Here is a 23403-nt window from a genome sequence, read left to right as displayed (position 1 = left end):
CTCCAATATGCAGGTCCACCTGGATGTTTTGGCTGGTCCCTCTCTAAGAATAGCTGATTTTCTTCCTACATGTCTAAACAATATCTCTTCTACTATCCCAGCCAATAGCATAAATTTAGGCTACCTTTGCATCTTATCTATTCTAGTAGAAACACCACAAATTCAGTGGTTATTGGCCTGTGACATTCTCTTTCCTCTTTGTTTGCCTTTTGCATAGTCTCTTCTCCCAAGCAGGACCAGCAGCATAACTTATGGGTACATACAGTGCAAGATAAAATGTGGATTCTTTGTTCAAAATACATTAAGAAGTTCAAGATAGCAACAGCAGAACAGTAAATCAACTATGGGTTCTTTTTGAGTATAGAGCCTTGTGAGACATGGACAGATTGCAGGTCAATGAAACTGAGTGTACCCCCAGGGACTTTTGCTAATGCAGACTTGACTCTTGGACTGTCTATCTCAAACCATACTGATGGCCAGGGAGCTTGCTTTGGATCATGGAAGATTCTTATATTAGATCTAATTAAGCTGGTAGATGTTATCTTAATAATGACTTTGATAAACTAGCTGCCTGGCCTTCTGTCCTGAGATAAGATGAAAACAGCAGAATATCAATTTTCCCAATTCAGCCAAGATTTTCCAGCATTCCCTGGACAAACAACTTCTGCAGGCTTACCTTGATATAGTCATAAGGGCAGGGCACCTCAGGATGGTCCTCAATGTCAAAAATGTCCTCGAATTGCAAGCTGACCATGAAACCCTCCTCCAGCTCAATGTTGTAGAGGCATTCAGAGCTCTTGGGGTAAGGGTTGGGGTAGTCAGGGCTGGTGATCAGGCCTGTCCTCTGGGTAAAGAGGTTGTCACTGCACTCCACTGTGGGAAACATAGCAGAGAACATGGCACACCAACACCACAGCAGACCCTTGCCTATGTCACTGTGATCCTTCTAGTGCCAGGAAGGAACCAGTATCCCCATTTCACTGATGGGGGGGAAACTCCATGAAGGGAAGTGATTTACCCAAAGTTAGATACCTAGCAATTTGCAGTCAAAATTCAAATGCAGACATCTCTGTCCAGAGTTATTTACCCTGTGTGATGGCACCTCTCAGCAGATTCTCTGCTACTTGTGAGAAGCAGGAAGGACTCAGATAATGGAAGGGGCTTGGGATGGGGCAGTCATGGGGTTATCTGGACCTCTTTGACCCTACTCGCCCCCTTGCCCAGACTTCATTTAGGTCTCTGCTCAAACCCTTTCTTGGTCCTATCGTAATATAGACCTCACACATACCCTCCTCTCTCCCAGCCCTGTCCTTCTTTTATTTTTTTCCCTTCACCATTATATTCACATTTTAAGGACATATTCATTTTGATTGTTTGCATGCAAGAACACCAACTAATCTATTTATTTCAACATTACGCCTATTTCTTTTGAAGCCAAGAAGATTTTGTTATTTTATGAAAGCAATGGAGACGCATTTTTCAAGATGCTTAAGGCAGAACGCTTAAGGTTCCTGCTTGCTGCTGTGCCTGGCCTTCTGCTTCCTTTAAACCAGGTGGTGCCATCAGGCCTAAAAAGGCATACACTGTGTTCTTTTCTTGGGCTTCCAAAAAGTCATCCTAGTCCCCACAGTACTGGCTGTCATTGAAAATCTGAGGTGGCAGGGAGGACCCTGTGGCGGGTCCACTATTCTCAGGTGCATTTTCTCTCATCTGCTTCTGATTCTCTTCATTGGCTACAGTATCTTTTTCTATATAGCCTATTTTGTTGGCACCAAGCACATCTTGCTGTTTCTTCTTAATCACTGTAGAGCTGGAGGAAGATGCAATATATACACGAATCACCATCCTGGGACCAGCGGCTGGCAGTTGTCTGGGCCCTGGAAAGAGGGCTGTGGAGCAGCTGCAGCGGTGGCTGGGATCCAGCTAGAGGCTGAACCCCAGCCCTGTCCTTCTTATTTTTTTCCTTCGGTGCTTCTCATTGCCTGACATTATGTCACATATTCATTTGTTGGTTTCTTTGGCCCACTAGACTGTGAGTTCCATGAGCTCAGGGATTTGACTTTGTTCTGCACTAGAGTTATTGCAACCAGGGACCTCCGTCCTGGCCTGGCCCTGAGTTAACCCTGCCCAGGCACCTTTGTTTACTGCTAAACTTTTGCCCTTGGCTGACCCATCCTAGAGCTGGGATGTCCTTGCTTGCTAAGCCTTTGTTCATCCTACTCATTTGCAAATGAAAAAAAACTGTAGCCCAGAAAGGCTGGGGCGTGACTAACTTGAAGTCCCACAGAACTTGCAGATCAAGGTTTAGATTGAGGTCTCTTAAAGTCCCATCTGTTTTCATTTTCTACACAAGCATTCTCATAGGGGTAATCTCACCCCAAAGGGGACTAAAATTGGTTCTTGGTAGGAAGACTTGCTGTTCTTATGCATAATGCATAGACATATAGTGCATAAGCAGATATACAGCATGTCTGTGGTATCAAAGAGAAAAAAAAAAGAAAAAGAAAAGGGCTCCTGGGTGCGGAAATAAAGACAGACTGAGAAAACTTGCTCTACCTTCAGCCCTCCCTAGCCTCAGTATAGAGTAGATAGCTAATAAATACTTACTGAATAAGAATAGAAAACATAACCCTCCCCAAGAAAATGAACCTGCTGTTTTTGTCTTATACTGCTTTATTCTGATGAGTAAGTATTTGGGCTTTATTCAGAAATGAGCAGTTTTTGAAGGAGAAAGAAAAAGAGCTCCTGTCTACAGTCTCACCTCCCTCCGATCTTGCCTCACTCAAGTTCCGAGTGAGATCCCTGGGTCACACAAATCTGCTGGCAATTCCCCAAGTGCCTCAAGTTCTGTCACACCTGTGAATATTTGCAGAAGCTGTTCTCCCTGCATAGAATGCCCTCCCTCTCCTTATTCTTTCACATCTGCCAAGGGTCATCATCTTGGGGGAGTATTTGTCCACTTCTCCAGGCCAGCTCAGGTCTGATTGAGCTGTCTACACTTCCTTCACATAAATGTAGCAAATGTTGCACTTTCGGCATCTAACCATTTGCTTATAGGACTATTGCCCCAGTAGTCTAGGGACTACTGCTGCAGAGTGGCTGAGCCCTTCCATCTCTCCATCTCTGCCTCAGTCCAATCACCACAGCATGGCTACCATGTTGATGGGGGATGAAAACAGAGAGAAGGGGTGGAAAGTTTTTCTGCTTCCTCTGTTTTTGCCTCTATGCTTCTTCCTTTTGACTGAGTTTCTCTCTGTCATAGAGAAACTTAGAGGCTATCAAAAGCAAAGAGAAAAAAGAACTGCTGGGAGAGGCTTAGTTCATGGCTCAGAGAGAAAGGACTGGGGACCCCAGGTTTCTCCCTACCTTGGTCATTAGTTCACCCTCTGTAGGAAAAGAGACAGAACCTATTCAGCACACATTCTGCCCAGGAAGATGGCCTAGTAGCCAAATATTTTCTCTTGTATTTCACTGAGAACAGGAACCCAGGCTTCCAGGCTGAGGGAGCGTTATTTCAGTATCTCTGTTCACATGGTATCTGAAGCACACCTCTAACTTCATTGTTAATTGTCTATACTGTGTATCTATCTTTCCTCTGAGCCTCTTCTAATTGTACTGGAAGGTGTGGCATGTCATGGCAATGTATAGAATCACCCCCAGGCCCTACCTCGGCAGGTCCTGTTGTCCGTGTGGAGGATGTAGCCAAAGCGGCAGGAGCAGTAGTAGCCGCCAATGTAGTTGTGGCAGTAGTGGTCACAGGACAGCTCCTCGTCCTCCCTCTCCTTACACTCGTCCACATCTGCAAGGAAGATAGAGCCTCAATCAGGGCATGCGTGATGATGAAGATGACCCCCAACATATACAGCACTTAGTGTGGCCTGCTCCCTGGCCACTGGGGGTTCAGGAGTTGTCTCATTTAATCATTACATAAAGCCCAGAGAGAGTCATTATCTTCGTTTTACCGATGAGGAAACTCAGAAAAGTGGATCAGCTGATCCCAGACCTCAGAGACTCGGATTCAAACCTAGGCAACTTGACTCCTGGTAGAAGAACTATCCTTTAACAGCAGCAAGCTCAGGGCTCTTACTACCCCTGTTTTATAGATGATGAAGTAAAGCCATAGAGATCTGGGGTGGGCTGGCTGCAGAGCTTGAGTTCTTAACTTCTACTTCATGTTGTCTCTTTCTTTCTTTCTAAGCCCCTAGTATGGGTCCAATCCTGTCCTAGGCATTGAGTATACATTTCTCCTAAAGGGACATATGAATAGCCAATAAGCTCATGAAAAGATGCTTATTATCATTAGTTGTCAGGGAAATGTGATTTAATCATAATGAGATACACTATAGAGCCAGCAGAGTGGTTAATATTAAAAAATTGACAACATCTGATGTTGGTGAAGATATAGAGCAGCCAGAACTCCCAGGCATTTGTGGACTTTTATAAAACGATGTGATGACTTTGGAAAAGATCTGGCGATTTATTACAAAACTGAGCATAGCGGCCCTATCACTCAGCAATTCTATTCCTAAATATTTACCCAATAAAAGTGAAAGTATATGCTCACAAAAAGACTTGTACAAGAAGATTCATAGAAATTTTATTAATGGGAGCCAAAAAATGGGTAGAGCCCAGTTGTCTCTCAAAGGGAGAATGGATAAAAAATAATTATAGTATATTCATACCATGGAACACTATTCTGATAGGAAAAGGAATAAATTACTAATGCATGCAGCAACATAAGTGAATCTCAAAAGCATAATGCTGAGTAAAAGCATTCACCCCAAGATATATTTTCTGTGTGTTCATTTATGTGAAATTTTAAAAAGAAACAAAATTAATATATGGCAGAAAAAAAAAAAAACAGAATTATTTCCACTAAGGGAATTGGGAACACGGATTGACTTGGCAGGAACATGAGCCAACTTTCTGGGTTGATGCTTAAATTCAATATCTTATTGGGGGTTTGGGTTACACACAAATATAAACTTTAAAAATTCAACAAATATATACTAAGATTTTGATTTCATTGCATGCAAATTTTGCACTAAAGAAAAAAACTGAACAGATATAAAACTCTAGCAAAATTATACCCATGAAGGAGTATTTAGGAAGATGTTTCCTGATGTCTGCAATTACTTTGATGTATCAAAAAAGATGAATTGATGGATGAACAGAAGATAGATGGGTAGACAGGTGATGACATTTGCTAATGCTGTAAGACATGAATGGTAGAATCTGTGTCGTGAGTAAACAGGTGTTTGCTGTCTAGGAGAGGACACGGACAGCTTGCACCTTTACCAAGAACAAGAGACTGGAGGATGAGCCACCCAGTCCCCCCACTTACCCACAGCCACGTAGTGGGCATCAAAGCCCGTGAACCGCTCCTCATTGGAAAAATCTGACCGGAAAGTGACGGACATGAAGGAACCAGGGGAGAGAACCACTTCTTGGCCGGGGGTCTGCTCTGTGTCCGTGGTCTCCCTGCCACAAAAGGTTGCCAGCACCTGGTCTTCAGTTTCTACCTTTGAGGTCAAAGTGAAAGGGGACAAGATGAGCAGCTTCACATTTAGCTTCTTTCCTGATCTCGTGGAAGAAAGAGACTAGGCAGCCTGGGAAGGGGGATGAGAGATTCTTAGACTTGAGGAGAGAGAGACTACAGCTTAAGTCAATGTGGCCGTCTGATCAGTTGCATTCACATTGTTTAGTTCCACAGGGGTAGCTTGATATTTGTCATTCTTGTTGCCAGTCAAGTGGCTTAGTTACTGAAAATAACTCAATGTTAAAATTCCAAAGAGTTAGATAACCCTGCAGATGGGTTCTCTGTACAACAGGAACTTATCACATTTCCAAAGAAAAAAGACTGTATGTACAATATAAATCAATCATTGGGCATCCAGTGTGCCTGCTGCTGAGCAGAGCATGAGATGGGGATGATGAGAGAAGAGGAAGACTGAGAGCCATGCACAGGAGAGCAGTGTTCAGAGTGAGGAACGGACCCAGACAGAGCTAATGTGCAGCCTGGTAAGTGCTCCGATAGGAGCAGCAGGAGGAGGTGAAAGATCCCCACCAGGACCCCGGCTACAGGAGATTAGGACTGCTCTTTATAGTTGTTTCCTCAAAGCATGCAATAGCATGTGGCACATAGCAGTTGTCCAACGAATATTTGTTCACAAGAACTAAAAGAGCAGACCTATTCTGAGAGCTATGAGAAGTCAGGGTGCCTGTGAAGACTGTAGGAAGAGATGTACTGGGAAGGAAATGTACAAAGTAGATTATGGCTGATGTTGAATGCCATTAATTCTGTAAGTGGAAGACATGGAAAACTTTTGAACAGGAAGTCGTGTGATATAATAGATAATCTTAAAAATATAAAAACTGCTTATTGGTATCATACAGAAAATGTGTGTGTGTGTGTGTGTGTGTGTGTGTGTAAGATAGATGGAAACTTTGCATACTTGCTGATAAAATTCCCGGCTTTGGAAGAGCTAAAGGTTCTGCTTGAGCTCAGAAAGTGAAGCAGGAATTCTACATGGTTGCCTAAAGCTGATTTTGTGTGTCTGGTTTGGGAAGCACAGTGTAGAAGCTGGTTGGTAGAGTTATTTGACTATGAATACTTGACCTACTCTATCATCTTACACCTAACTCAATTTTTTAAAGCTTGCATTTGTGTTTGGGATCTCTGGGCCGATGTTTTAGACACGATACAGGCAAAAATCTTCCCAGGAATGATTGTTTCTGTCTTTCAAAGTCACTGAAAGAAAGTTCACAAAGGCTGTCCATCTCTGCTAGCTTCCAATAAATTTGTTGTTTTGTTCATTAGCTTAGTATGCCAGAAGTATCTTGACACTTGACACTTCTGTTTTGAAACTAATGGCTTATTTATTTAAAATAAGAAGGAGTTTTAAAGAAAAACAATTTGCCCTGGCAACAAAACACAAGGACAATTAATCACTAACGCTGGGAATTGAAATGTAAACAGAAAATGAGATTATGGCTTTGCTGTTTTTTCTCTGCTGATACCAGTGAACTCACACCAGTCTTCTTATGCAGAATGTGCCCTTCTGCACACAGCTGAAAATTCACTTCCTCGACTGTCCCAGCTGCTGTATTATTTTGGTTAACTGGTTAAAAGTTCGCCTAACTAATTTTTTAAAACGATTTTCTTTTAGATACAATATTTCTTTTTAAACAGTGCTTTATCTGGGTGCGGTAGCACATGCCTGTAATCCCAGAGGCTCAGGAGGCTGAGACAGGAGGATCAGGAGTTCAAAGCCAGCCTCAGCAATAGCAAGGCGCTAAGCAACTCAGTGAGACCCTGTCTCTAAATAAAATATAAAATAGGGCTGGGGATGTGGCTCAGTGGTCAAGTGCCCCTGAGTTCAATCCCCAGTACCCAGCCCCCTAAAAAACAAAAGTGCTTTATACAAAGCCCTGTTTGAAGTGAAGCCTGCTTCAAACCCTTTCTTAATAATCCATGGACATTGTTATGTACTTTAACTATCACATTCAAAGAAGACCGTTGGGGATGCTGAATTATGTAATTCTTTCCGTGCATGAAATTACTGCCGAACAACACGCCTTTACAATCTTATATCTTCTTTATGTATTATTCCATTTCCTGTCTTTTTATTTTTAACATGTTATGAGTTAGAAACCACTTGAGTTGCTCTTCTTGGAACTTCATTAAAAGGAGACTAAATAAATAGAGAGTGAGGGCTTGGGAAAGGGATTCTTCTGTGCATAACTGCATGAATCATGTGCTTCTATCTTGGTGACCTCAGTTTTGGAGTAATGTAAGTTTCATGAACCTGGTAGATGGAGGTCTTATGTCCTATTCCTAATTCTACCTTAGACTACTCTATGATCATCCCATCCCTAGCTCTAGTTATCCACCTGTAAGTCAGGAGTTGGAACTTGCTAAACTCTAGATTCCCTTCCAAGTTGGATATATTAGCATTCTTATAAATCGTCTTTGTTTTTTATTAAATCAACCAACAAAGAGCAAGAGTTTCAACACAGATCGCTGCTGCTTATGAATGAATTTAAGCTTATTTATGATTTATATCTATGTGTTATGGTTTAGATAATAGGTGTCCCCCCAAAGCTCATGTGTGATACAAGGCAAGAAGGTTTAGAGGAGAATTGATTGGTTTATGAGAGCCTTAACCTAATCAGTGCATTAATCCTCTGATAGAGATTACTGGGTATAACTGTAGGCAGGTAAGGTGTGGCTGGAGGAGGGTCACTGGGGGCTTGCTTTTGGGGTATACATTTTGTAACTGGAGAGTGGAATCTCTCCCTCTCTCTCTCTCTCTCTCTCTCTGCTTTCTGATCATCATGTGAGCCCATTCCCTTCACTCTTTCACCATGATGTTCTGCCTCATCTTGAGCCCCAAGGAATGGAGGTGGCTGTCTATGAGCCAAGACCTCTGAAACCGTGAGCTCCTCAAATAAATTATTATTCCTCTAATTGTTCTTATCAAGTCTTTTAGTCACAGCAGTGAAACAGCTGACTAATATACAATGTAATATAAAATTGATTATCAAAGAATAGTCATGCCTTGAGCATTAATAATTCCAGCCACAGCAACTTCTTTCCTCTAACTTGGCATCCCCAAGTAGTGCCTAGAGCATGGACACTTTCAAATGAAACCTACCAGAGGTTATTTAAATTAAATAGAGACCTACTGAGGGTCTGTGATAAATATCTGTCCTCCTCATAACTTCTGGGATTAAGGACTTTTTCATGATGACAGATAAACACACTGCCTGCAGAGCCAAACTATTCCAGAGGACAAGGAAGCATGTCCCTGCTGAGAGCCATGACAAAACTGAATCATACAAACTTGAGAAGCAGAGGAGAAAGACAGTAGCCTAGGGCCATAGGAATTCAATCTGAAGCCCAGAATAGAGTGCTGGGATATCAGGGCTGGCAGGGACCTTGAAGAGTTATTTCAATCTCCCTTCTTCTAGAGGAAACCGAAGTTCAGAAATGGCAGAGTGACTTACACAAAGGTAAACAGATTATCTGAGCATTTTCTGATGTCAATTTTGCTTTTGGAACTGTTTTTAGACTGGGGAAAGGAGCCACAAACCCAAAGAGTACATGACAAAAGGCATAGACACTTGACCAAACAATTTTCCTGGCTCAAGAGCCTCTTGAAACCTTATCTTGGGTGCATGGATTGTCTCCCAAAGAGGATGTGGCTCAGTGACAGCCTTAACCTAAACAGAAGGGTCACTGGCCTGGTTAATATTTGCATGTCCTGCTATGAATTATAAAATTCTACAAAGATCATTTGTCTCTGAGTAGGGATTAAGGATTGAGCCCTGACTTCTGTTTGAATTCTCCCATCTCTGAGGTTATCATATCAACATGGAGGGAACATACCTATTGAAGATGTAAATTTATAACAATAGAGAACCATGTGGCTGAGGATCACAGACACCCTTTCTATTTCTTTTTGTGGGCAACTGCATCCTTGCAGACTATAATTATTAAGGGCACCAGTATGTGGTTGTATGTAGTGAATTTGTTTTCTTTTAGCTCCATTTGACAAATATTTAGGTACCAAGTTCTTTCTGAACTATCATGTGGAGGATGTAAAAAATTACTTTTTATAAAAAAATCACTTATAAAGCATTAGTTTTATAAGCATATCCCCTGCCTCTGGGAATGTGACATTTAGTAGGAAAATAAGATAAGTACTCAAATGTGTATATTAGAGTATTATTGGTAAATTGTAACTACAATGATAGATGGGAAGGCTCAGGGGCTTAAAGGGAAAAACTGCATCCAGATGAAGGGGATCAGAAAACACATAGAGGCTGAGGATGTAGCTTAGTGATTGTTGTGTTTTTCCAGCACATGCAAAGCCCTGGGTTTGATCCCCAGCACCACCAAAACCAAAATCAAACAAAACAAAACATACACACACACACACACACACACACACACACATTTTTGGGAAAAAAAAGTCCTCTGAGCTAAGGAATAGCAGGTGAGTAGGATTTATCAGGTAGGAAGAGTAGGTGGAGGATGGAGTGGTGGGGAGAACAGAGGGAATAGTGAAGTCTTGGGGTATCCAGAGTCTCCACAAAGCTCCATTGTCCCCTGCTCCAAACACCTGGTATAGGAGAGGGGCTCTATTGAAGGTAGAGAGCTGGGAAGCAGATCTCAGGATGAGAAGGCAGAGTCTTTGTTTTCCATGAGTTTTCTCAAACACAGAGCTCCCATGCAAAACTGAGGCAAGGCAGCAGAAAGCAGGTCAAGCATCTACGGGAAGCCAGCTGCAGCTGCTCTCTAGAGTTCACATCAGTTCACAGCTACGTTGCCATCTACCAATCAACACCTCCAATGTACAGAGAAAGCAGCTCAGGAATTATTGTTTTTATTTCATAGATAAGGAAATTGAAGCCCAGATAATTTAAATGAATTGGGCAAAATGAGTGTGAATCCAGTGAGCGATGAATGCTCTAGTGGTGAATGAACCTCTTTGAGCAGTAGATCCAGGTCTTCAATGGAAGCATGCAGATTCCCTGGAACTCCTTAGACAAACAAGCGCCCTTACAGTTCGGATGCCTCTTGGTTTGGCTCATCAGTGTTTGCAAGGTGTATCTTAGAACCCTTCTGAAATCTACTATTGGCTCTTGAAGAACATTTCAAAGTTATTTTAGAAAGAATGCTGAATTATTTTATTAACAATTTAGTTAATCTTGGAATTACATGCTCTAGAATTTCCTTACCTGTATGTTTTCAGGTTACAGCTGGCATAAAGAGGAATTTGTGCAAGTTTGGAAAGCAAAAGCCATTATTCTGTGAAGGTTGTTTGGACAGATGCAGTTGTGCCAATAAGTTTTAACTTCTTCACATTCCTCTACTCTGCATCCCATGCTTCCTTTCAACCATTGGCTCTGATGACCAAGAGTGGCCCATGTCTATCACCAGGTGCTTGCTTGTCATTCCACCGAGGCTTTTTGGAGCTCAAAGCTTTCAGGCACCTGTTTTCATGAGCTTTACAGTCACAGTCCCACTTTGGTCCCCGACTTGACTTACTAGATTCCTTTGCAGATGCCAACACTTTCACCCCTGGAAAAGTCTACAAGAACCAGTGGGTGACCTTTTCTGTGGTTCTCTAACTTCTCATCACCAATGATTAGTACCACAGTTCTTTCTATGATTACATGAGCTGTAATGCTCACAAGTGTCTCAAAATACACATAGAGGCTTTGCTTTTGTGATTAAATATGGACTGATAGAGTTATTGGTGTCAGGAGTAGAACGCTTGTTGTAGCCACAAAAAAAAATGAATAAATAATAATAATGATGATGGATACTCATAATATCATAATGCCTCCTTCTTTCTAGTTAATGGAACATTTTCACCTTCACTATTTTATTTGCTCCTAATAACAATCATATAGTAAATGTACTTCAAGCAAACATTGTAATTCTGAGCTCAGAGAGGTGATGTGACTTCTCCAAGGCCACAGAGCCTAGGAGAAAAAAATCCACATATCTTGACTCCCAGATCTGGTTCAATAGTTGGAATCAAACTATAGAAGGTCAGAGCTGCAAAGGACACTCAAGGCCTTCAAATCTATACCATTCCTTTCTTGGTGGAGAAACTAAGACTCATTCATAGTCACATGGCAGAGCCAAGATGAAGGCCCAGTTGTACTGCTCTTTCCAGGACATTGTTCTTATTTGGTATTTGTTAATCAGAGTAAAACAAACCCAATAGAGCTGGGTGAGCCCCTAAGAAGGTATTGTGTACATGCACAAGCGAGACACCATAAAGAATGAGGGGGCCTGAGAAAGAGTTCGCGCAGGTCCTGAGAGTCCAGGATTCCCACTGCTGCCAGGAAAAATGGCCCACTCTCAGGGAGGGCTGGACAGAAAAGGGCACGAGAGAAGAAAGAGTTGGCAGGGAGGGGTCCTGCCCAGAGCCTGGGAAGCGGGCATCCCGCAGGTGGGAAACCAGTGGTGCCCACCGTCTCAGCGGGAATAGGGATACATAGGGGCTGGGCGGGGAAGAGTCTGGGAACTGTGACTGGGTAGGAGGGCCAAGGAGGATTTACACTCTCTTCAGCTGGTGAATGGCTCAGACTCCTCCATCCCACCCCTTTGGGGACTTCAGAGCCACTGGCTCATTCACATGCAAATCTCTTGGGCAACTCTGAGGCTGACAGGAAAATAGCTCTGAACAAAGGGTTGCTGTGTTCCTCTGCGGTGGAGGCTGCCGGGCTCAAGGTATGTCACAGTCAGGACTCGGTGGAGGCAGTGATAAGGCCAGTGCTGGGCACAGAAGGGACCTGCCACAGGTGGAGCAGCGTCCTGCAGCAGTTTCATTGCACAGAAATTCTTCAAGGGCACTGCAATAGGGACCAAAGGACCCTGGGTTCTGGTAGCAGCTCTGCCACTGGGATGTCACTTCCATCTCCCCAGACAGTAGTAAGTGAGAGCTGGGAGCTCCTCAATTAGAAGAGCCGACTGTCAACTTTTGGGGGATTTTGCTACCCTTAAAACTTATACTTAAATCAACTGTATTAGAAACAAATAAATTATATGGAAATTCATGACTTCCTGATTATTTTACTGTTGCTCTGTCATCCTGAGGTAATTAATGTGTATTGTATCAGGATGGCAAATGGTGTGGCAAGGTACAAGGTACACTTTTCTCCTCCCCTTCTCCCCTGCCCCAGTGTGGCTGCTAATCATTTATAGGTAGACACATCACCATCTCCAGGCATGGGTTTTCTCAGATATAAAAGGTAGGCATTAATGCTGTCCTCTAAGAGTCAGGAGGTCAAAGGAGACTCAGGGATGGAAGCAACTTATGAATTCCATCATTACCTGGCAGCATTTTGCAGGACCCCATCTCCGGCCTCTTCCCTATCTCCGGCCTCTTCCCTATCTCCCACCTGTTCCTGTTGGTCTTCAACCCTCACTCTACCCTCCAGCCATACTACCATCCTGGTGTTCTTCAAACACATCAGGCCTATCCCCTCTTGTTGGAATGCTTTTTCTCCAGAAAGCACATGGCTGACTTCCTCCCCTTCTTCAAGTCTTGACTTAAAGGTCACCTCCTTGAGGCCTAGTCTGCCTACAATATTAAAATCATAAAACCCTCCTAAGCCTATGCAGACCCCTTTATCTGCTCGATTTAATTTCTTTGCCTATCAACTTAGTCATCACTGCATGATTAGCTTGTGAGTTTGTTTAGTGTGCAACCCCTCCCTGGCAGGGATCTCTGTCCTAATTGCTGTTGCATTCTGTGTCCTAATAAATTGTAGGTTACTCAATAAAACCTCTCTTTCCCTACCTTTTGACTCCAAAAGGTAAATCCAGGCTCTGTTTTTTACCGAGATGTTTCCAGGAGTGTTCTTTGTGAGCACAAGCACACGCAGGTGTGCCTCTGTGCCCCCCTCCCCAGAGAGCACTCTTCCCATACTGGCTCTCCACACTCACTGCATTCCCTGTCCCAGCTTGGGCCCCTTCCCTCTGTTTTGCAGCACCCAAGATCTCCTGCTGTTCACACTTCCTGCATAAAAAGTGCTTTTTTTCACACTTTCAGGAAGCTCATCTTCACTTCCTGATTCTTCTGAATCAGCTGGAATTGGTGTTTGGGACCTGGTGTCATTGGAGGGGAGAATCCTGCTGGGGAGTACAATTGAAATTCATGAGAAACTTTCATCTATTTCTCATTTCCTTCTGGGGCCAAGGCCTCCTGTCCACTCCCAGAGAATTAACAGAGCTGCTGCTGTGGCTGGGGTCAGTGCAGTACTAAGTAAACAGAGGACTGCACAGAATTAGGATCCCGTTCAGAGGATTTATCTCTCAACTACACAGCAGATTGCAGACTGACGGATATGGCCCCGGGAAGGGGCAATGCACTGGGGGTCCCTGGCCAGCAGAATTGGAAGGGCTTAGAGAGGTCACTTAATCCAATTCTCTCACTGGGGAAACTGAGGCCCAGAATGGACCTGGGACTTTCCTAAGGTCTCCACAGGAGACAGTGACTGATTTCCAGGCCAGAGTCCTTTGCTTCACACACAGTATGTCTTTTCCTGTCCTTCTCCAGGGTTGTGCTTGCTATTGGAGAAAACATAGACATGGCCCTTGAACTCATGGGGCTGCAGTCCAGTGGGGTTGACCTTGAGCCCAGATAAATAGACCACTTTCCCATTCTTTGTAGCTCAGACTCCATTCCTTATTATTTTTTGTAAAATGTATTTTCTCTTAAAGTCAGAATAAAAGAAAGTCCTCTAACAAAATGTAGACATCATTGGGACCCTTAAGAACCCTCATGGTCCTTTTAAACATTACTAAATCACTATGGCAGACACTGTTGTCTTAGACATAATGCCTGGCCAGGAAACCTAGCAAGATCCTTTCCAGAATACAACCTGCCCGAGAAGGGCCCTTAGAGAGACAGAACCATGACTTGGGAGTATGAGCACCAGGGATGGAGATCTGACTTTTCTATAGAAACTCGGACAAATCCATTTGTACCTCTGTTTCCATTTCTGGACGTTAAGCATGATAATCTCTGGTCTCCCAATCCCATGAGAATCGAATGAGATGACTGACTAGAAACTGCCATAAAACTTGTGAGGCCACAAGGTAAACACACAGGACAAATGAACAGCCTCCTGTGTTCCAGCAATTCTTTCAAAGGGCACTTCCATGAATTGATTGGAAGCACTGAATGGCGAGATCACTGTCGTGTACTGCTAGTTGGTGGGGGAGTTGGAACAGAGGAGAAAGATGACGTTCGTCAAGCACCTAGGGATGCCAGGCAAGCACTTCATTGCTCACACCACCACCATCACTGCCAGTTCAATCACATTTATTGAGCTAACAGCATATGTGTCAGGCATATGTGATTTAAGCTCTTAACTCATTAAGCATTCACAATTAGCCCACAAGAGGGGAATCATGATTATCCCCATTTTACAGATGGGGAAAGGGAACCAGTGGGAGGTGAAGCATCAGCCCCAGGCAGATGTAGGACCTGTCCCTGGTTCTGACTGTCTCTAAATCCTGGGCCCAAACCGTGGAGCGCCACTGTCTTTCGCGGTATTGATTCCACCTACAGCCATTATTTTTATTTACGCCCTCTCATAATCTGTGAGAAACATGCTGTATCCACTGTGAATTTTTTTTTCTACTGATGACAAAGCTCATGCTCAGGGAGATGGAGAAGTTTGGCCAAAGGGAACTTCACTCCTTAGTGGCAGAGGCAGAATTTTGCCCTTATGGGTCTTTAAACCCTGTCTCAAAATCTGTGCCAGCATTTCCCAGACAGCTGGATTCCAAACTCAGTGCGCTTCCGCACACTTTCATAGCTCTCTAAATCTGCTTGTCCTCTTTGTGATACTGCTGGTTACTGGTGATGAGTTCAGCTCCCTCACATGTTGAAGTATAACGCTAGAGAAGCATGAGGAGGCAAGCATGTAAAGCAGGGTTTATTTTAAAAGGGGTAATATAAACTTTTCAGGAGGAAGAAGGGGGCCATGGTTGGTATCCTGGTCTCCCAAGAAGTGAGGGTGTTCTACCTTTTTAACATCATAGAGTTTCTTTGTTCTCCTGTTCTTTCCCCCCTTATTAATCTCTCTTCTTCCTGAGGAGGTAATGGAGGCCCAGGAGATGCTCTGGTGGAATGCCCCAAAAGTGAGAAACAGATGGGCTGGAGGGGTAAGGTGGAGTGATCATGGCAGGAAGGGGGTCCAGGGTACATTAATGAACAAGGTTTACAACTCTCTGTAGGGAGGGACAATCCCTGGGACAGGTTACCTTAGCAACAGGTTGGAGCAGGGGCAGGTTATCTTGATAAGGGTGGAGGAAGGGCTGTGAAGCATTAGCATTTCAATCCCTCAGGGGCAGTCTCCAACTTTCCTGGACCCAAATTGACCTCATTTCTTTGATCCAACCCGATTCACCTATCCATACTGACTGCCTGTCTTTGATTCTGGCTTCATTAGTGTTCCTGATCTCCATTGCTGGGAGAGTAGCACTCTGTTGTCCTAACCTGACTGTGAAACCTCTGATTCCTCCTTCTCCCTCTCCTGTGCACAGCCAGTCCCTGTGGCATTTACCTGCATGGATCTCTGCCTGGGCTTCCACCGTGCTCCTGGATCTCCTGGGGTTCCTTGAAACGTATGTTAGGTTCAACTGGCGCCTCATTCAATCTATTCAATACACAACCCAACATGGCCTTTTCAACGACTCCAGTTTCTTTGGCTTTACTCTTTTAACGCTCCTTACCTATCTTTCCAGATCAAAATTCCTCAAACATACCTCTAATTGTGTCACCTGCATTCTGTCTCTTGCCCCCAAACATTTCATAACTTCTAATTGGATCCCCTAGACTGAAATGCCAAAAAATGCCAGGCATAGAGAGCAGGTGAGGGAAACGGGCTGCTTTGTGCTCTTCAGACAGAAACATACAGCACAGGAAATGCACAGTGATATTCTTCTCAAACAATATCTTCACGGATTTTCCTGTCCTCAATCGCTTTCACCTCTTCTGCTTTTTGTAGAGCACTGGGGGAAAATATTTAGTGTTCTTCACGGTATGAGAAGCAGGAGAGAGGTGAGGAAGCTTTGGCCTGCGGGAGCTGTCCAGATTGGGGGACTCACCTACAGGACTGCGTCTACCGGGTCCAGCTGTGTTGTCATACAGCACACCATCAAAATTGCCAGATGTAGAGATGCAAAATTTTGTTTGGATCAGAAATTTTATGTTGACATTATTCATCTTGTTGCTGTTGTTGTTATTCTTTTTTTTTTTTAACATAGAGCCAGACAATTCTAGATTGGTCAATAACATACATCTGTAGGATTAATTCAACCTGTTGATCATGTGTTTGTGGCTTTGGGTGTGTGTGCTGAGGCCCACATTTACCAACCATTTCTTAGTCTCTCCCTAGGTGATCTTTCTGGGCTTTTCTCTTGTACCTCCCTAAAACACATCAAAACTGCCCCATTCCATCCTCCATACCATGGTGGCTCTGCTAAGATACCCCATGTAAGGAAGCACACTGTTGAATTCCTACGTATCCTTCAGGACTTAAAGGAGGATCAATTGTTTCTGAAGGCTTTCCTGATCACACAGAAATGACCACTCCCAAATATATATGTTTTCTTATGCCCTTTATGCTGCTTTGTTTGACTTTAATTTATCAATTATGTGATTATCTCATTACATACTATGAAACCAAATTCCTGGAGGGCAGGGCTACCTTAATTATCCTTGTGGGGCCAGTTTGGGTACAGTGTGCAGTGTGGAATAAGTTTTCAATAGAATGCTTGGATTTCATGATAGAAAATGAAAGGTTTTCAGAGTGGTGCAATCACAGCAATGTTTAAGAATCCTCTGGATATATGTGAAGCGTGGACTAAAGCAGATACCTGATAAACTTTGGGAGGTATTGCAATAGACTAGATAAGAAGAATAAAAAAAAATTGGAACTAAGGCTAACAAGTGGAAAGGATGGGAGAAATGTTGATTTCATCAAGGACAGCGTAATAGGAGAATAGTGGTATTGCATCGAAGGAGCATTTGACAGATATCAACCGAATTTATGCACAATGAGAGAGAGAGAGAGAGAGAGGAGAGAGAGAGACCAAACCAAATTAGGTGATCCATGCCCCTTTTTTCAATAAACAGATGCAATGAAGTGAACTTGAAGATGACACGTGTGAATCTTCTGTTCTCTTGGGACTTCTGGTTTCTAAATAATTATGCCTCTTTCTGTAACTAGTGCCCTGCGGCTCCTTTCTAAGTCAACTTTCATCTGGTGGTCAACCAAAGGACCAGTAGTTTGTTCCATTACAGAAAATAATGTCCCTTCTTGACAAGTTAAAAGATAATATTCTTTTATACTTAGGGGATTTTTAAGCATACATTTGACCATAGGCGGTATTTGCCTTATATTACAACTTTAAATCCTAATCATTCACAAGATGGGAATCCACTAATAAATCCATTAATTTTTTTTAGAAAAGACTGAGTATCTTAAGATGTAAATTCTGATCCAGAAATGATGCTGGCCAGTGCATTGCCCTTCCCCAGGTTTTGGACATGACAATGATGGAGGTAGACCTTGATTTCTAAGGTCTTAGATGCATAGAATATCAGTGTTAGGAAGACCTTAGATACCATCTAGCCCAACTCCTTGCATTTGACAGAGTAGGAAAGAGTCCCCTCCAGTAGTAGTTATGTGTCCACGGTCAGTTAGTACAGAATGTCTAGCAGGACCTAGTCCTCCCTTCCCCCAGTCCAGTGCCTGTGCTCTGCCCTTTGCCTGTAGCATCAGCCAGCTGCGATTCATAGGCCTCATCAGTGCACTTCAGAAATCCACAGCAGCAGTCTCATTCCAAGGAAGCAGATAATTCTGTGCAGTTGTGCACGTGCCTCGAAGACCAAGGACCGCGGGAAACCAGGCTGGGAGGGAATTTTCATAAATGTGGAAAAAAAAAAATTTCATCAGCCCTGGACTGGGATCCTGTTCTTATTCAAGCTACTGTTGTGCAGTCAGCAATTCTGCCATGGCCCCTGGGATGGGCCTGGGTGGGAAGGGCAGATGGAGGGCTTGGATTGGGCTGGAAAGGATACCTATGAGCTGGAAGGTCCTTTAAAGTCCACTCCTCAGCTGCAGGGGAATTCAGTCAGGGAGTAAAAAGCCTTAAAACAGGGGATCTAATCCACCAAAGGAAAATCAGTCATATTTAAAATGCCTTTTAAAGGACAGTCGTGGTAGGATATATTTACATGTTCTACTCAAATAATGTGCCACTAAGACATCTTCAGCAGACTCTAAGCTTTAACCAGAGTGTTAATAGCCATGGTACTTTGAGAATTGGCTGCAGTAAACATGGTATTCCTGTTTTCTGGGATTATCCTATCTAGGATAATGAGGGCTTAGTGGATTCATCTGAGAAATTCTGGCAAAAAGAATTAAAATTAGAATTCTGGAATTTAAGGTACCTTAGGGATCATCTAATGCACCTTCTCATTGACAGGTGATATAACAGAGTTTTGGAGAGTGGTGTTGACTTATCCCGAGTTACATGGCACATGCTTTTTATTCAAATGGAAAGAGACCACCTTCTCTCTCATTCAAAGCCAGAAAAAGAGCTAGAGCCTGGGGATGGGAAGGAAATTTGAAAAAATGAACAGGTTTCACTATGTGTATAAGATTTCTGGATTAATCCAGAATTTAGAGGTGGAGTACTACAGTCTCTTCCATTCAATGAGAACTTGATAAGAGCAAAAAAAAAAAAAAAACAAAAAAAAAAACTAGAGCCATAAGTTATCAAGGTGCTGCAGAGTAGTGACCAAGGAGGAAGAGCAGGCAGAGTGAGCTTTGGGGTCACCTTCAACCTGGGCAACTCCACTTCTGTCTCTTTTCTATATTGGGCCTAATTGAAGGGTCATTGGAAAAACATGTTCACTAGGGAGAAAAAATTTTAAAACATCAACAACCTGGGAGTCGATGTGCCTTCAGAGGGCCTCTGCAGCCTGACATTCTGTGGGCTCTTGATTCTTGAGGGAAATTGTTCAGGAGTGTGTGAACAAGGATGCAGGGTCCTGTCTCCCTGTGAGCACCGGTTATCAACTGATGAGGATGCAGCTTCCTACAAAAGTGAGATCTGCTCATGTTCCCTGGCTGCCAGGGACATGGCTGTAGGGAGGCTAGTTCCATGCAGGGAGGGCATTCCAGTAGAGTCACTATACAAGCCCCCTTCCCAATTTCTCCAAAGGAATTAGACAAATGCATCTGATTCAGAGATGCAAGGTCTGTAGGGCACTACAGGTAGCAGATTAGTCCATGAGTTGCCTCAAATAGATTGCTTCTTTGCAATGCCAAGAGATCATGTTTTCTAGGCTCTTCTCTCTTTATAAGGGACCAGATCTTCTGCATCCTGGTAAGGTGATAGTTCCTTGCACAAGGCACCCAAAAAACTGCAGCATCCCACCTGGCAGTGTTCTAGGACACTGACAATGTCTGGAGACAGTTTGGGTTGTCATAACTGCAGAATTTTCTGGCTCAAAATGTCAATAGTGCTGAGATCGAGAAACCCCGATGTGCAGCATCAAGGGCTATTTCCCGTGAACTCAGAATATTTAGTTACAGCACCCCACGTATAAAATGAATTGAAGAAGGGTGGGGCCACAATGTCTCTTAGTAGGTCTTCCCCATCCTGTGCCCTTGGAAATACCTGTAGTTTCCTGAGGCTCGGTGGAGCATGGCTTGTGGGCTCTTTGGTGTGGCCAAAAGAGCATAAGATTCAAGGCCATAGAAGGGGATTGGGACTTGCATCTGCCATTCACCAGCTGTGCAATGTTATGTGAGTAAATAAAACTTCCTGAGTTTGTTTCTTTGTTGTGAAATGGGAGAGTAGTTACTATCTCATAGGTTTGTTAAAAGGTTTAAATGAGATAAGTTCAAAAGCACCTTACAAACTCACTACTTTGTTGTGGATAAAACATTTTAGCTAATACAAGGCTCCCCTTTGCTGAATGACTGTGGGAAAATAAGACTACAAGAACACTAAAAACACATACCATCCACTCTGAAGTTATTTGATGAGAACCTCTCCCAGGAAGCCAGAGAGAGCTTAGAAAATAGGTTCCTGGGTCTACGTACCTTTTAAAAGTAGGTACAACTTTAATAAACTTGATCTCTCAGAATACTCTGATCCTTCTCTGCCCCACTTTAAAGTGAGAACATCTCACTCATGGCAATTTTTTATGAGTACTCTCTAGATTCTAGGAAATATTGTTGGATGTTATATCCTCTTCAGCTCTCCCCTAAGACATTTTTAAAATACCCTTCTGATAGCGACTTCCCTTGCTACCCATGCCCTTTGCTGGTGAATTGCCAACTCCTTAGCCTGGCATTCAAGGCCCTTCAGAATTGCACCCTGACCCTCCCTTCCAGCACTGCCTCCTCCTGCAGGCTCCAGCATACCCTGCACTTTTCAATCACTTGATAAATTATTTGGGGGAATTGGGCAATGCTTTCTAATACTTCATCTTTGGGTACAATTATGGCTATGTGTCTGTCTGACTGCTGCTTCCTCGGGGGTCTCTGTTCCTCTTGCCTTGAACCTTGGAGTGGGAACTAGTGAAGACATTTCAGATGGAGAACAGAATTGTGTGTAAGTGTGCGAGTGTGTGTGTGTGTGTGTGTGTAGGGGATCAAAACTAGGGCCTTGGGTTTGCTAGACAATCGCTCTACCACTGAACTTCACTCTCAACCCTGAGAATAGAAAGAAAACAAAAATGTTGTGTTTGGCTGGCTCACACATCACTAGCCCAAGTTTTCCTCATGGTCTTTTCTAGTTCTTCCTACTCAGCTTGAACTTGTCACCCCCTACCACCTTCATTCATCACATTGTGACCCTGTGTGGCTCCCTCACTAGATGCAGCCCTGTGAAGGAAGAGACAGTGTCTAACCCACCTAGACTTCTTTAACTCCTAGAGGAGAGCCTGGCCTCATGAGAGAACACATTGGTGGTCTCACCTTCACGTAGTCATATTCACAAAGGTAGGAAGATTCCAAGTTGAAGTGCATGAAGTAAAGCTTGATCCGAAACCCCTCTGGGACAGTGATATTCCAAGTCACCTCTGAGTCACTGGGATAGGAGTCCGGATAGCCAGGTGACTGGATCTGGCCAAACATGTCATTCAACTCCACGGTGTGGGACGAAGCCTTCAACAGGGAGAAGCACAGAGCATGACAGAGAAGGAGCCACCTGAAAGACACGAATGTGGTTCCACTTACATTCCTGGACGCAGGGCCCCAGCATTAAACTGAGTCAGCGGCCTGGAGACCAACTCCTCAGCATATCCCTACTGTAGATCCCCCCATCTGGGCCTTGCTTACCTCGTCTGTAATATGGGAGGAAGGAACTAGGTGATTTCTGAAGCTGCTTCTAGTTTTGCTCCTTTAAAAGTTCGAATAGAGTATTAAACTTTTCCAGAAAGTACCATATTATTTTACTATTGAAAAGGTAACTTAATAATTACATAAAAGTTGGTCTCATTTCTTCAGTTTGGCTTCCTTTAGGAATCATAAACTCTTTATGCATTTTTCTAAAATGTAAGTAATAATAGCATGGTAATATTGGGATGAGATTTACACCCTGTGGTGGAATCTGGAGACTTTAAACCAATTTAATATTTTGAAAGAAGTGTTGCATTACCAAATCAGTCATGGCATGCAAAATCTTGAATAAAATTGGAATGAGCAAAGGAGTTTCCTTGGTAAGGTTCTAATACAAGGGTTAAAAGCCTCTAATTCATTTCTGTAAGAATCCAGGATAACTGTTGCAAAAAGCAGGAAGGGAAATTCAGTAAAACTCTCAGAACATGCCAAGCGTGGATGGCGCAATAAAGAGGCAGAGTAACCAAGGCTGGTCGAAGCCTAAATGGTCAGCACTTGCACCTCAGCAGCTGACAAATGGTCGCTTCCCACCAACGCCCAGGGACTTTGAACTCAAACATCCAAACATGGCTGGACAGTGTGTCTTCTCACAGATTCCTGCTCTCGTTTCTGATTTCTTTTAGTGGTGATCTCATCCACCAGCTCCCTCAGCCTGAAAGGCTGCCATTCCTCCTGCCTTTTACACCACATATAATCATTACCAAATCTTTTTGACTCTTCTGCCTGTTTTGGAGACCCATCTCTCTTCCTCTCTAGTCAATTCCTTAATTTAAACCCTCTTATCTGGACTATTTCTATAGCATCCTAACTGGTCTTTTGGCCCCCTTATACCATTCAGCAATCTTCTGCTGAAGCTGGTTTCCTATGACATAGATGCCACCATCGTGCTGCACTATGTCTGCAGGTACAACCCCTGCCTCGGAATGGCTGAAAAGTCCCTTTTGGGTCTGGTGATGATCTGCCCGTCCAGCCCTCTCTCAGTGCCAGTCAGGCCATCCCCTTCCATACCTCAGCCCGATGGCACATGCTTTGCTCATTGCTCATCTGCTGATGTCCCATTTTTTCTTCCTGGGCTGTGAATTATCTCTTCATCGCTCCAGATTCCACAGCCCCCTATTGGAGTGACTGCCACACTGCAGTGCTTCAGGCCCAGCCTTTGAAGTTGAGTGTACTTGGGTTCAGTTCCCAATTCTCCCACTTACGGCTGTGAAAACATGGGCAACTAGTTTCTCTGAGTCCTAGTTTCCACATATGTAAATGAGGATCATCATCCCTACTTGACAGGATTCGTATGGACATTAGCAATAACATATGTCAAGGATCCAGTGTAGAGTCTGCTATATTGTAGATTATAAATGAAAGAAGGAAGGGAGGAAAGAGAGTCTGAGACTGACAGACCAGTCTAAGAATTACAAAAGTCAACGTTGGGAAACTGTGACAGCA

At 43.4% G+C, this 23403-nt stretch overlaps 1 protein-coding gene and 1 pseudogene across 4 annotated transcripts in view; both read right to left on the bottom strand.

The window, feature by feature from the left end:
• Masp1 (MBL associated serine protease 1) overlaps positions 1-23403 on the bottom strand; it is a 61490-nt gene that overhangs the window by 34045 nt on the left and 4042 nt on the right. For 3 of the 4 annotated variants that reach the window (XM_046462515.2, XM_046462517.2, XM_046462518.2), the window contains exons 2-6: positions 22969-23164; positions 21538-21769; positions 5345-5522; positions 3668-3799; positions 677-873 (exon numbers count right to left, since the gene is read on the bottom strand). In XM_046462515.2, coding sequence (XP_046318471.1) covers positions 677-873; positions 3668-3799; positions 5345-5522; positions 21538-21769; positions 22969-22997 — 768 coding nt within the window. In that variant the 5' untranslated portion in view covers positions 22998-23164. The remainder of the gene's footprint in view (positions 1-676; positions 874-3667; positions 3800-5344; positions 5523-21537; positions 21770-22968; positions 23165-23403) is intronic. The other variant, XM_046462516.2, reaches the window with a different exon arrangement.
• On the bottom strand, positions 881-3652 carry LOC124105380 (adapter SH3BGRL-like; annotated as a pseudogene).

The sequence above is a fragment of the Marmota monax genome, unplaced genomic scaffold, assembly GCF_021218885.2.
Source record: "Marmota monax isolate L192 unplaced genomic scaffold, Marmota_monax_Labrador192_F-V1.1 WCK01_AAM20220418_F8-fsc00100, whole genome shotgun sequence".
Classification (NCBI taxonomy): Eukaryota; Metazoa; Chordata; class Mammalia; order Rodentia; family Sciuridae; genus Marmota; species Marmota monax.
This window is presented reverse-complemented; position numbering and strand designations above follow the sequence as displayed.